Source organism: Hoplias malabaricus, chromosome 4, assembly GCF_029633855.1.
Source record: "Hoplias malabaricus isolate fHopMal1 chromosome 4, fHopMal1.hap1, whole genome shotgun sequence".
Lineage (NCBI taxonomy): Eukaryota > Metazoa > Chordata > Actinopteri > Characiformes > Erythrinidae > Hoplias > Hoplias malabaricus.
In genome coordinates, this window is record NC_089803.1 from 11,220,440 (window position 1) to 11,235,250 (window position 14,811).

A 14,811-nucleotide genomic window follows, 5' to 3' on the forward strand; every position below is an offset into this window, starting at 1 on the left:
CTTTCAGAGCTGTAGTGATCCCTCACTGTTAACTTTATAAACCAGACTCTGACGGTGAATCAAAGGCCAGTGAAGCTGATGATTAGAGCAAATATATGTTTGAATAGAAGCCTTAATGAAGGATTAAATAAGACCAACCATGTCTGACTCAACACGTTAATCTCGATGGTGCAGTTTCAAAATACAAGTTTGTAGAAAAAAAAGCATATCATGGTCCCAGGCAAGCTACACTTTTCTGGTCTCCTCTCTGATGTTCTTTTAATCTGTTTAAAAGCTGTTAATGAATCCATTGAGAGTGGGTGTTTTTTACTGAATAAGCTTTATTGGCAAAACAGAAAGGCATTAATAAAGACAGGCCTTAATATCTTTAAAGACAGATTCCTTGTGCCCCACCTGCAATACCTACACCCCACACTTTGAGAAACACTGGCCTAAGCAAAATAAATAAATAATAATAATAAAATAAAAATAAACATAAAAAGCTGGTTATTCCCTTCTGCAGACATTTTTATGGAAATTCAAATAACACAAATGCCATCACACACTGTGTCTGTCACGTATAAAACGTCATAAACAAAAAGATAATGGACAGAACACACCTTAGTGATCAAATCTACAAAACTGAGCTCACCAGTAATAAAACAATTCACAAAAACACAGTAACTGAGTTTTGTAGCCTGAAACAATATTAAAATATCAAAGCAATTCATTATAATGATTATGTTTTTACTGTACTCATAAACACAGTCTAGAGACAGCGCTGCTGTGCTCACAGGGACTTTCTGCGTTTGCTATTTCAGTATAATTTACATGTTCTGTAAAAGGGGGAGATGTAGTGTAATTGGTCTGTGGTATTATCATATTAACTGAAGTTCATGCTTGTATTTACCTGTGTTCTGGCCAGGAGGAGCTGGCTGTTAGAGCGTCCCTTGCGGCCATTTTGCCATCTTACAGACAGACATCACTGAGCACAAGTACAGGAGTACAAGCCTCCAACCTGTAGCTTCATGCCGTCTCATCAGAGAAAATGGTATGAATTATTTTCTCTTCTTCATCTCTCACAATTTATTCATTGGAGAGAATGCTACACGTAGCACCTTTTTCCTCTCTCCGAACCGGTTCTCAAACAGAGTCTTTTATACCTGTAATCCCCCATTCTCATTATCATAGTGCTCATTTTTACCTTATATGGCTACAATCCAAGTAACCATTTGTTTATTCGCTTTACAGATCAATCACATTCCGATGTATTCTGTTCTCCGTATGGCTACAAGCCAAGTTACCATTTCTCAATTGAAAGCAGGGGTAATTATTCCAGGTCCGGACTCCCCCAGTTAGAACACCTATATTCCCTGTAAAAAAGCCTGGCTGGGATGAGTGGTGGTTTATTCTGAATTTACAGGCAGTAAATGCAGCAGTGCAGGCTAGAACCCCAGAAGTCCCAAACCCTCACACTAATTTAGGCCAAATTCCACCCAATACAACTCATCATTCAGTGGTCAACCTAGCCAATGCTTTTTTAGCATACCAGTGCACTCAAAAAGTCAATTTTGGTTTGCGTATTCATTTGAAGGTAAAATGTACACATTCACACGACTCTGTCAAAGCTACTGTGAGTCTCCCACCATCTATAATGCTGCCCTAAAGGGACAGCCTTGAGTCACTAACCATGCCTGAGGGTGTGGCTTTAGTCCAATATGGAGATGATCTATTGATAGCAGCACCGTCCGCAGAGCTGTGTAAACAAGTCACACTTTTCCTACTGAAACATCTAACTAAGGAAGGTCACAAGGTCAGCCGAAATAAACTGCAGTTTTATAAAACAGAAGTGACCTTTCTCGGTCACATTCTGAAGGAGGGCACACATACACTGGCTGTAGACAGGACGTCAGTAATTGCAAAAATTACTAAGCCATTATCCAAAAAACAACTGTTGTCTTTTCTAGGTACGTATTCTTATTGCAGGTCATTTGTTCCCTCGTATGCAGAACTGGAAGCTCCCCTGAGAGACATAATCCCAACCAAGCAAGGTTCCACTACACATCTAGAGTGGACTCCTGAAGCCGAGGAGGCATTTGTGCAGCTTAAACAGGCCCTACAACACGTGCCTGCACTTGGGTTTCCTAATCCTTGTCCAAACTGTAGATGAAAAAGGAGGTTCTATGACCTCTGTGTTATGTCAGAAGCATGGAAACAGATTGAGACCAGTTGCATATTTTTTAGCAAAACTAGACCCTGTAGTACGAGGCCTTCCTTTGCGTATGCACCACTCACTCTAATGGTCCCACATGCTGTACATAATACAACCCCTGGCAAAAATGATGGAATCACCAGTCTCTGAGGATGTTCCTTCAGTTGTTTAATTTTGTAGAAAAAAAGCAGATCACAGATATGACAAAAAACTAAAGGCATTTCAAATGGCAACTTTCTGGCTTTAAATCACTAAAAGAAATCAAGAAAAATAATAGTGGTACTCAGTAACAGTTAGATTTTTAGAACAAGCACAGGGAATAAATTATGGAATCACCCTGCAAATTTTCATTACAAACACTAACACCTGCATCAGATTAAAGGTGCTCATTATTATGCAGGTAAAAAAGAGTGATCACACCTTGAAGAGCTGTTGCAACAAGTGGACTGACATGAGTCATGGCTCCAACACCAGAGATGTCAATTGAAACAAAGGAGACTGTCTGTGAGGAGTGTGGTGTGTTCTTCCTGTGTTGGTGTGGGTTTCCTCCGGGTGACTGTCTGTGAGGAGTGTGGTGTGTTCTTCCTGTGTCGGTGTGGGTTTCCTCCGGGTGACTGTCTGTGAGGAGTGTGGTGTGTTTTTCCTGTGTCGGTGTGGGTTTCCTCCGGATGACTGACTGTGAGGAGTGTGGTGTGTTCTCCCTGTGTCCGTGTGGGTTTCCTCCGGGTGACTGTCTGTGAGGAGTGTGGTGTGTTCTCCCTGTGTCTGTGTGGGTTTCCTCCGGGTGACTGTCTGTAAGGAGTGTGGTGTGTTCTTCCTGTGTCGGTGTGGGTTTCCTCTGGGTGACTGTCTGTGAGGAGTGTGGTGTGTTCTTCCTGTGTTGGTGTGGGTTTCCTCTGGGTGACTGTCTGTGAGGAGTGTGGTGTGTTTTTCCTGTGTCGGTGTGGGTTTCCTCCGGATGACTGACTGTGAGGAGTGTGGTGTGTTCTCCCTGTGTCTGTGTGGGTTTCCTCCGGGTGACTGTCTGTGAGGAGTGTGGTGTGTTCTCCCTGTGTCTGCGTGGGTTTCCTCCGGGTGACTGTCTGTGAGGAGTGTGGTGTGTTCTCCCTGTGTCTGTGTGGGTTTCCTCCGGGTGACTGTCTGTGAGGAGTGTGGTGTGTTCTCCCTGTGTCTGTGTGGGTTTCCTCCGGGTGACTGTCTGTGAGGAGTGTGGTGTGTTCTCCCTGTGTCTGTGTGGGTTTCCTCCGGGTGACTGTCTGTGAGGAGTGTGGTGTGTTCTCCCTGTGTCTGCGTGGGTTTCCTCCGGGTGACTGTCTATGAGGAGTGTGGTGTGTTCTCCCTGTGTCTGCGTGGGTTTCCTCTGGGTGACTGTCTGTGAGGAGCGTGGTGTGTTCTCCCCGTGTCTGTGTGGGTTTCCTCCCACTGTCCATAAACACACGTTGGTAGGCGGATTGGTGACTCAGTGTCTGTAGATGTGTGTGTGTGTGTCACCGTGTGAAGGACTGGCGCCCCCTTCAGGGTGTGTTCCTGCCTTGCGCCTAATGATTCCAGGTAGGTTCCAGACTCACCGTGAGCACTTACAATGAATGAAAGAACTGTGCCAATTGCTCCGGATCAGCCTTAAATGATGAAGTATACACTTTTATATAAAATGGTTAAAAGACAGATTTCCTTTGATGATGTAACCAGAGTGTTTGTTATAAACGTAACATTACATGTATTCTGTTGCTTTAATTGCCGGGCAAGGAGTTTGCCAGCCTTTTCACTTTCTTCATAAAAATTGGTCATCAGCCAGTGAAGCACTAAACACCTCATCTTGCAGTAACATGATGTTCACACTTCCTCCCTCCTTCCTTCCTCATTTTGTTAATAGAGTTTGATATTTTTAAAAAATCTGCCCTTGACTATGTTTCGTGACAGTGAGAGAAAAATGTATATTCTCTGCCACATGGGTTTACTAATCACCATACATCAACTAAACCAATTTCCTCTATCAATGGGCCCATAAACAGACTTTTATACAGACTACAACTTTTATACAAACTAACTACAGACTTTTATACAAACTAAACAGACTTTTATCAAGGGTAACATCAATTACTCGGTTAAAGTCTCCCACTCATATTTGTCCTTCCTTATCACCCAGGACCTTGTTAACTTCATTAATAAAGCCTGAGTCTTCCTTTTTAGGGACATAAATGTTACACAGCACAGATTTAAGTCCATTAATAAGGGCTTCAATGCAAAAGATCCTTCCACAGTTGTCTTTGGATTCTCTAAGCATTACAAACCTTAGCCTTTTGTTAATTAAGATCATCACACCATTTTGTACATGCATTTGTCATAAATGATGAATAAAATACATGCCCCACCCAGTCTTGCTTGAATATAAGAGCTTCAACGTCTTTCATATGCGTGTCATATGTGTATCAAATAACATGGTTGACATAATCAAGCCAGTAAGTTGCATGATGAAACGTGCCATAAACTTTTTCAAAATCAACATAAAATTTTAAACATTTTAAAAGTAAAGAATAAAACAAAACCAAAAGGCAAACAAGCAGACAAACAAATAAAAACAAACAAAAAATACAACAAAACCATCAGGTAAACTATCCCAGAGCACCCCACAACTGAATTTCAGGGCATCTTCAGATACAGAATTAAAACTAGTTTTAAAAAGATGTGTTAGAATTTGATCAAAGGACCACGTGGAGGATTTCAGTTCTGATACTGTTTTTCTGAGAGTTACAGCACCAACCAAGTCAAAATGCATACATACATACATACATTTTCTTTTCCGCCTCTCCATTTCAGGGTCGCGGTCCAAGTCAAAATGTTCTAATTTAATTTCATTCTGAACACAAGGCATAGGTAAAAATACAGAGAGGTTGTTTTGTTGACAAATGTTTGTTTTAATGTGTATTATTGTTAAAAACACAACACCGATTCGTTTATTCCAGACAATTTCACCAGACTGAAAAAAAATAATAGCTTTAGTTTTAAGAAACATTCACAGTCCTGTGTGATATAATATAATACTAAAAAAGGCTGCAGCAGTGATATAAAGGCATTTATATAAAGATTTGTACGTATGAAAATAACAGACATCATCTACAGAGAACACACTTTGACATGGCAATTTTCTACCAACTTTAGAGCATCATTTCTATTTATTAACTCAACTCCATTTAAAAAATAAAATCAATTATAAAATATATACAATCTGCCTGTCACTAAAAAGACCCAATATATTCAACTTTGATTGTCAACCGTTCTGAACATTTTCTCTTGAATGTTTCATATCATACATAGACACACATTTAAAATCACACCTTATATACTGCCCCTTTCCCCTGAGGTCATAACAATAGACATTTAAATTTAAATTTTTTGTATTTATTGCACATTTTTGCTCTTTGCACAATGCTACTATTTACACTTCTGGTAGATGCTAAATGCTTTTCATTCCCTTTCACATTTACTGTACAATAAAAATAATTTGAAACTATCTATCTATATATAAATAGCTTTAGAGATATTCAAAGAACATTCATTCATTCATTCATTGTTTATCTGTAACCGCTTATCCAGTTCAGGGTCACGGTGGGTCCAGAGCCTACCTGGAATCATTGGGGCACAAGGCAGTAACAAACCCTGGAGGGTCACCAGTCCTTCACATGGCAACACACACACACACACCTACGGACACTTTTGAATCGCCAATCCACCTACCAACGTGTGTTTTTGAAGTGTGGGAGGAAACCGGAGCCTCTGGAGGAAACCCACTCAGACACACGGAGAACACACCACACTCCTCACAGACAGTCACCCGGAGGAAACCCACGCAGAGACAGGGAGAACACACCACACTCCTCACAGACAGTCACCTGGAGGAAACCCACGCAGACACAGGGAGAACACACCACACTCCTCACAGACAGTCACCCGGAGGAAACCCATGCAAACACAGGGAGAACACACCACACTCCTCACAGACAGTCACCTGGAGGAAACCCACGCAGACACAGGGAGAACACACCACACTCCTCACAGACAGTCACCCGGAGGAAACCCACGCAGACACAGGGAGAACACACCACACTCCTCACAGACAGTCACCTGGAGGAAACCCACACAGACACAGGGAGAACACTCCTCATAGTCACAGGTCCCTGGAGCTATGTGAGAGAGACACTACCTGCTGCACCACCGTGCCGCCCTATTCAAAGACCAGCATTATTTTATATTAAACTGAGGATTATTGGCATAAAGATCCTCCACACTCAGAGCCCATGAATGTAAACATAAGCAAATAAATTGTTGAGGTGTGTTTCCTTATGGAAACTCCAACCACTGTAAGCTTCCTGGTTACAATGGGCAGTAACTGGTGTTCATTTATTATGGAGCCCAAAAATTTGTATTTAAAATATAAAAATAAAAATAAATTTAAACAAATAAAAATAAATAAATAATAAAAAACCAACATCAGGTCAACCTCCACAAGAGATGATGTGTATTTCTAAATGGCTGTATTTTTCTTTGGTATTCATTCCAAGGGCTCATTTTTGGTCTCATTTAGATCTTAGTCCCACTGAAACAATTCCAGTATCATCTAGAAAACAAGCCAAGGATTTTCTGTCCACCGTCCCCAAAACCTGTGGTTATTTAAGAGGTACCCTGTGGTTTAGGTGGTGTTCTGGTCACAGCAGTTTCACTAGACACTCAAACCATCAAACAATTCCCTCAGCAGCATTTGGTCTCCCATCACTGCCCGGTTCTCTGGTCTGCTGTCGTTTGCGTTTCCACATGCACAGGAGTACAAGAGCACAGAGGCACAGGATGAATGATATGATACTGACGACCGTTCCTGTATTACCTGCAGAAACAGAGAAGATTTAAGAGTGATGTTCAGTTCTTTGATACAGATGAAGGAGAACTCTGTATGGAGCTAAATCAGTGAACACTGGTGACCGTGTGAACGTGAGAACGTAAACAAGGCTATAACAGGTTTAATCCATGTGTTTGTGCGTATGTATTAAATATGTCTCCTCTGTGTTTTGGGGTGTAGTTTGTCTGGAATGATGAGCCCCTGTCAGAACACAAGCACAGAAACTTTCCCTTGCGCACAGGGAGAACCCACTGGGTTTTTCTTCACTCCAAGTGTATTTTCCACCTGGGAAACATTTTCCCGTTTGCGAGAGCACGGACTGAACTTTTTTCCACCTTGCACTCAGTGATTCTGGGTCGGCTCTGGACTAGATTTCCCACTGTTATAGCCTTCCACTGTTCTAAGCCTCTAAAGGGTTAAGTGCAATATTTTTTACAGTTCAGCACTTGGGAGTGTTTATTTATTTAATAATTTATTATTTTAAACTCTTCTTAAACTATCTTTTTACTCTTTCTGCTTCTTCAAACACTTGAGGTGGTAATGCCCTAAGAATGTTTTAATGAAACAAGACATAGATATAATTACTTTTTTGTTGTAAGAAAATGTTATTGTTTTAGTGAAATCTTACCTTGTGAATTTGAGTAACACACATTAGTTAAACATTAGTTACATATATAGTAATTTTCTATTTGTCCTTCGTGTGACAGAATGTTAATATTGTGATAAATACTGAGATCGATCAATATAGACAAATTTACCATGATTAATATTTTTGGTCGTATTGCCCTGATCTAACTGAATTAAATCTATCTGAAATTTGTATTCATTCATTATCTCTAACCCTTATCCAGTTCAGAGTCCAGGGCCTACCTGGAATCATTGGGCGCAAGGCAGGAATACACCCTGGAGGGGGCGCCAGTCCTTCACAGGGCAACACAGACACATTCACTCACACACCCCTACGGACACTTTTGAGTCGCCAATCCACCTGCAACGTGTGTTTTTGGACTGTGGGAGGAAACCGGAGCATCCGGAGGAAACCCACGCAGACACAGAGATAACACACCACACTCATCACAGACAGTCACCCGGAGGAAACCCACACAGACACAGGGAGAACGCTCCAACTCCTCACAGACAGTCACCCGGAGCGGGAATCGAACCCACAACCTCCAGGTCCCTGGAACTGTGTGACTGCGACACTACCTGCTGCGCCACCGGGCAGCTTACCAAAAATTCCTGGAAAATCCCATGATGCAACAGCAGCACTACTCCCATTGATTTGGTGCTTCTTTCAGAGTAAACATAATAAAAATTGTAATAAATACGAGAAGACACATACATACATACATATATATATACACACACATACATACACACACACACACACACACAATGTAAAAAAAATATTTCCAATATAAAATACTTAGCTAAATATATTTAAAATATGTCTGTCCTCATAAGGCACATCACTGAGAGGCTCTAATTAAAGAGTGACTGCATCACGACTTGTTCCCACCCACTGCACACAACTGGTGTTTACTTCCCTCAGCAGCTAGGGGGCACTCGCAGCAGATGCTGAGTGACAGATGCTGTAAATTATGTGTATTGTAATATCAGGAATGTGTTTAAAAATCCTATCTTTATTGAAATATTTTCTACAGAGATTTATATCTATAACTATTCACCCTTAACTCTCAGGGCATCACTATTTCAATAACACAATCACAATGTAGTGGTGAATGGCAGTGAGACAGTGACACCCAAAAGGACATTATGCTAAATCCCTTTGTAATAACCTAGAAATGTTTAACACAATGTAACAGGTCAGTTATTCACTCACTACTGGGTTCAACCTCCTGACTGCTGCTTGTCTCTGGTTTTTCTGTTTGAGGGAAAAAAAAACAATAATTAATTAGAAACTTCAAAATGACACTAATAACTAGTGATAAATAATAGAAACAGACAACGTAAATCCACACACTGTGTCAGGTGAATATTCAGGGTAATAAATTAAATTAGCCTTTAAACAAGACCCTAATATTTTTTAATGAACAGTGAAATCAAAACTCTGTATACCTCTGTACACATCAGGTTCGATCTCTTTGTCCTCAACAGAGAGCTCCACAGGCTGGACAAGTCTCCTCCCTCCATTCACCACGAAGAAGCATCTATATTCCCCGGCATCCTTAGAGCTAATGTTCTTTAACTCCAGAGAACAGTTCCCTTTCAGAAATTGATCCTCAGGAACGTCCACGCGGCCTTCATACCCGTTGCCCGCACTCGAACCCTTCTTGCTTCTCTCGAACACCTCTATATTAGATGAGAACCGCCAATCCACCTGAGCACTCTTACTGGACATATTTGTACAGTCACAAAAGAGAAAGACTCTAGAACCCTCTGTGGCAGTGGTGTTGATTTTCGGTTGCCCGACTGGATATCCTGGGTAATAAGTAAAATATAGAAAAATATAGAACATTAAAAATGTGTCAATATATAAAATACACAGACAAATGCTGATCATTATAAAAACACATTTCCTGAAGAAAAGGCTCAAGCAGCTTCCATGCATTTGTTAACAGTTTTCCCAAGTTGTTAGAGTGTGTTAGGTGGTTGCTATGACAACATAAACACCATTACTCAGTGTGGCAGCAGCATTTTTGTTTCACTTTACACAATTAATCTGCAGTTAATTCACAATTCAGATGGGATTAAATATCCTGGAGCTCCTCGGTTTTACTTAAATCCAGTTCAGTCAAATCAGTGTGTTCCTCTCTTCTCCTCTGAGAAAAATCACAGATTACTGTTTTTCACATTTTGCCCCATTCTGATTGTAGGTGAACTGCAAACATCGAGGGTGGGGATTTTTCACTCCCTCTAAAGACATGGGGTGTGTGCAGCTGTGTTTGTGGCAGTGTTTACCTCATGCAATGGACAAGTGTAAATGTTACCCATTTATACGGGTGCAGAGGTTGATTACATGAGACTGATCAGTCAGTAGCCAGTTTTGGCTGATCAAGCTCAAACTCGCCCAGGTTTGGTCACTGGATTATCGATCAGTGCATCTCTAGAAAAATGTACCCGGTTCCAAATTTGCATAGAACCCATCTGGCCACACACTATGAAGGGAACACCAATGGAAACTAGTTGACTCACCTGAGCAGGTGACAAAAGACAGGATGAAAAAACAAAGGTAGATGAAAATACAAAGGTAGAAATTCATGTCTGCAGCTGGATGATTCACTGGAAAACAAAAACAAAAACAATACTTTGATATGCTTAGTCAATATTTCTAGAAAAGGTGTCAGTATTTTAAAATTAGACATTTTGAGATAGTAAGTCTATTGCTGGAAGGAACACATCACTGAGACACTAAGACAAGCTCTTAACATGATAAAAACGATGGTTTGAAAATGGCTCGTATTGAGACAAGCACGTTTATCAGCAGAGTGCAGTTCAGGAGCTAACAGTGATGACAGCAGTGTATCAACAGAGAATACGTTTTTGTGTAGGGTTGGGTGCCATTCACACTTTAATAACTTAGTAAGAACAAAACTAATTTCAGTTGTACACAAGTCTTAACAACGGAAACCTTTTTTTTAATTCATTTGTTAAAAGCGATTTACTCACCACACAATATATTTTGTGTCAACAGGGGCTTCGTTTAGAAAACTCTACAGAGTCAGGCATTAATGTGCACGTGCACAAAACAAATTCAGATAAATAAAACTTCACAATCCTCTTATAAAATGTGTGCAGGTGAAAGAGGCTAATTTTCCACCTCCTTACGTCCTACACCTATAAAGGGATCCATTCAAATCACCTCGCGGGTGTTGTCCCAGTCAGTGTTGATTGGGACAATGGTGACAACAGAGGAACGATAACGTGAGATGAAATTTCTTGTTTTGGAAGTCGAGATAAAGTAAAACATGTTTTTAAACTAGTGTTAAAGTCCATTTGTGTTCCCTAAACATTCATTACATTCTCTTTTCTAGAAGGAGAAGGGGGCATCTTTCATTATAAAACTGTGTCAAATAAACCAACCCAGACAGTGAGCATATATTGGTCCACTGGTATAAAAAGGCTGTCACACCACTGACTCTAGACCATTGGTCCACCATCGGACCACTCAGATTACTGTCCTGTACAGGATATAACTCATTTATAATCTCCTCAAACAGATTTTACATTCACAGAGACTTTTATTCTGGAAAACACACTAATACAAATATCACCAACAACTATGAGAGATATAATAATGAGTATAAGACTGATATAAAATTATGAAATGATAAAAATGTTGACACTGTGCTGATTAAGGTTATGTACTAATCTTATTTATAAAGAATAACAAAAAGAACCTAATGAAGGAAAAAAATTTAAATTGGACTGTGAATGGAAAAGTGCTAAAATGTGACGTTTTGTCTAAAATTCTGTTTAATCACCAGCGGTCCGCCCAGAAAACGCTGTGTAAAACACTAGTGGACCTCCAACTTTGTCCTCAGTGGAACTACAGTGGTCCACTGTCTCCTTGCTCTCAGGGAAAATGGAAATGAAATGTGGCTATTAAATCAATACAACTTTAAAGTCAATAAATATAGAATATGGTACAATCACGTTCCCTAAATAAACTCAAGGGCTCCACCACAGTGACCCTTTCTCTGAGAGTGTAGTGACATCACCAACGAATGTAGCTTCAGCAGTAAACAGTGCTAGTCCCTCAGTTCTGTTGGGTATATCCAGATAAATCAATAAACACATCAAATATTAAATGTGAATGCCTTTCATGACCCTCATTTAAGTAGGGTGACCAGACGTCCTCTTTTACCCGGACATGTCCTCTTATTTAGACTTAAAAAAATTTCACAAACGGATTGAATTTTGTTTTTCTTGATCTTACATAGAACTTCGAGAAGCGTTTCGTTCACAAACTAGTCCCGCCCTCCCCTACTCCGATTGGTTCGCTTGAGTGAGAAGGGGGCGTGGTGAAGTAGCCTAAAATCTTCTGATTGGACGGTCTGACTGTAGAGCTACCGTTATTGGTCGATAACCTTCCCTGTAAACATTTAATTGGTCAGTCTGCACGTCAGTAGTCCTTGTTTACGTCAGGCAAAGCTCATGTACCCACCCTCATCTCGAGCAGCTATGCCGAAACGGAAATGTAAGTTCTCAGATGAATTAAAAAAGAAATTCCCATGTTTTGTGTAGCAAATAAAGGTGCAAAGGACCTAAAGCACACGTAGGTTCAGCTAAGCATACAACGGCAGCGAGGGGCGAGAGGTCACAGCCATTCAGCCATTTGTGGTAATATTTGGCATCACCATGTACATTGTGTTAAGCTTAACGGGGAGCAGTGGCATTGTCATAGATGTGAAGAACAGCACACCTGATTCCACTCGTTTAATCAGTCAGTCTCAGACTTTAAACAGCTGCAGCACAAAAACCTGTGGCCACACTGGGCCTTTGAGGATAAGATAGAACACCCGTGTCACAGACGTTAATGCTGCATATTTGATTAATAAATGTATACTCTTCATATATATGACACGGGTAAAGCTGCATTATTAATGTACAAACCATAGCCGTGGTGTGCCGGTCTGTAAAACTGAACGTTATATTACGTTATATTTTTGGGTGTGCTGTCACTTTAAGAGAGTTTGCAGAGCATTTTATTGCGTCATAGGTGGCTGCCCGATTTGGACTGCGCATGTGCAAACACCATGCGTATACTCCAACTTTGCTGAGTGATAGAGCTGATGCTGAATTAATCCCTTCTTCTATCGTAATTGTAAACAGTTTGAACGGACCCTGTGTGTCCCACTGCGTTAGTAAAATTCGTAATGATTTTTGTTTTTTTAAAAAGAAGATTTACCTTAAGTCTACACGGATATAACCAGCTGCAAATAAACACACTTCGCAGGTATTACAGTAATTTAAAACTGTAAGAAGGACATACAGGGTGGACTAACGCGTGTTTGTTACTCACTCTTAGTAGCGAAACATATCTATAGGTAGTTGGTGTACAATTAATGCGGAGATACTATAAAGAGACTCTATGTGGAATTAGCGTCCTATGGAGTGCTCCCTTTAAAGGGCGCTGCAGAAGTCTGTAGGTACATTGTTTACCAGGATCGCTTCCTGTAACTCTGTCATATACATACATCCATTCGTGAAAGCTGTCTTATTTCATACGACGCTAAAGTTTACCGACAGATTTCTGAGTTTCGGAAAGCGATCCTGGTTTTAAAACGGAGCATACATTCATTAATCCTCTCTTAACTGTCCGTTCCACCTTAAACTAGATGTATCTTCAACAGCATTTAAGGTGGAAAGGAGCATTCAATAAGACGCTAATTTAAAAGAGGCGCTTTACAAACATGTCCGCGTTAACAGTTTAATTAAATGATTAACGTACTGTGTAAAATTATCAACACGCCGCTGAGTTTTACTGAGCAAAGTCTGTCATTTTATTTTATTTTATTTTTTTACCTACGTCCTATGTTTTTCTGAAGTGTAAACCGGTAAATCTGTAAAAGTGAATACAGACGCTACGTCAACAGGACTTTATTGTTACAGTCAGGACACGGTACCAGAGCCGGACACTACAATAAATGCAGTATTTAGACGGACATTACTTACGCGTTCCGACGACAGAGAAAAGTCTGTGACTTCGACTGTATCAACTTTCAGCCGGCTGTGTTCAAACCTCCCTCCACTGGACAAAAAGAACAGCGGCTGAACAATAAAAGCCAGCTGCAAATTGAAACAGAAAACAACTGAGCTTTGATTTTGGCAGGACGAAATATTTTATAATAGATGTACACCGTTAGGCAGGACGCAGTTATGAAACCTTTATTATTAAGAAACGAGGACTGATGTTTTACTCATTTTTAGGTTTGACTTTTATTTTGAAAGTATTTGGCCCTGTCTGACTTCCAGAAATTTCTTTAAAGGAGCTTTGTTCAATTAATGATGCAAGAAGAATAAAAATTAGTGGGGCTATCAGAGAACCTTGACGAATACATGTTTTAATACAACATCTCTGTGTCATTCCATTACATAACTGAACTATTAATATCATTATGGAGCGTATTCACCATTTTAATAAAGGTCTCTCCTAAATTGAAAAATTGCATTGTATCAAAAATAAAGTTGTGGTTTAAGGTGTCAAAATATGGGTCATTGACTAAAAAAATCTCGATAGTCTATAAGATCCACGATTAATCGGATATTTGATATGTGGCGTCCTTTTAAGAATCCATTATGTGATTCATGGATAATGTTATTAAGACCTGATTTGAATCTCATAGCTGAAACAGAAGCAATAATTTTATAATCAATGTTTAACAAGGTGATAGGACGCCAATTTTCTAGCAACAGAAGATCTTTTTTTTTTTTTTCATACTGGAAGGCAGTTCACCTGCCCCAAAGGATTCTACATGTACAGCTAAAAGAAATTAGGAGATTTTGTCTTTAAAGAGTTTGTAAACTTCAAAAGGTTAACCCATCATTCCCAGGTGATTTATTGTTCTTTACTTTGTTAATGCGATTGTTAATTGGTTTTGAACATTCCAATTTATAATCTTCATCTGCTAATATAGGACCTTTAATGACCTTTTATGCTGAGTACCACTGTTGTATAAAATTTTAGAATCATCAGACAAAATTTTATTTTTAATTTTAAGTTTTTTATAAGAGAGTTGCAAATCTTTTTTTTTTTCTAGGCCAA

General features: G+C 39.9%; 1 protein-coding gene and 1 long non-coding RNA gene across 2 annotated transcripts in view; both read right to left on the reverse strand.

The window, feature by feature from the left end:
- Window positions 1–14,811, reverse strand: part of LOC136695677 (uncharacterized) — a 184,615-nt gene that overhangs the window by 40,268 nt on the left and 129,536 nt on the right. The window lies entirely within an intron of this gene.
- Window positions 6,281–13,901, reverse strand: LOC136695713 (uncharacterized). Its single transcript, XM_066669957.1, has 5 exons — window positions 13,722–13,901; window positions 10,239–10,325; window positions 9,162–9,524; window positions 8,926–8,967; window positions 6,281–7,070 (listed from the first exon to the last, which is right to left on the reverse strand). Exons 2-5 carry the CDS (start codon window positions 10,303–10,305, stop codon window positions 6,925–6,927), a joined length of 618 nt encoding a protein of 205 aa, XP_066526054.1. The 5' UTR covers window positions 10,306–10,325; window positions 13,722–13,901; the 3' UTR covers window positions 6,281–6,924.

Excerpts from the sequence above, each read along its gene's own strand:
- LOC136695713 (XM_066669957.1), bottom strand. The coding sequence starts at position 10,305 with ATGAATTTCTACCTTTGTATTTTCATCTACCTTTGTTTTTTCATCCTG. Across the intron at positions 9,525-10,238 it reads GTCTTTTGTCACCTGCTCAG|GATATCCAGTCGGGCAACCG; the intron begins GTGAGTCAACTA and ends CTTATTACCCAG. Across the intron at positions 8,968-9,161 it reads CGAACCTGATGTGTACAGAG|AAAAACCAGAGACAAGCAGC; the intron begins GTATACAGAGTT and ends TCCCTCAAACAG.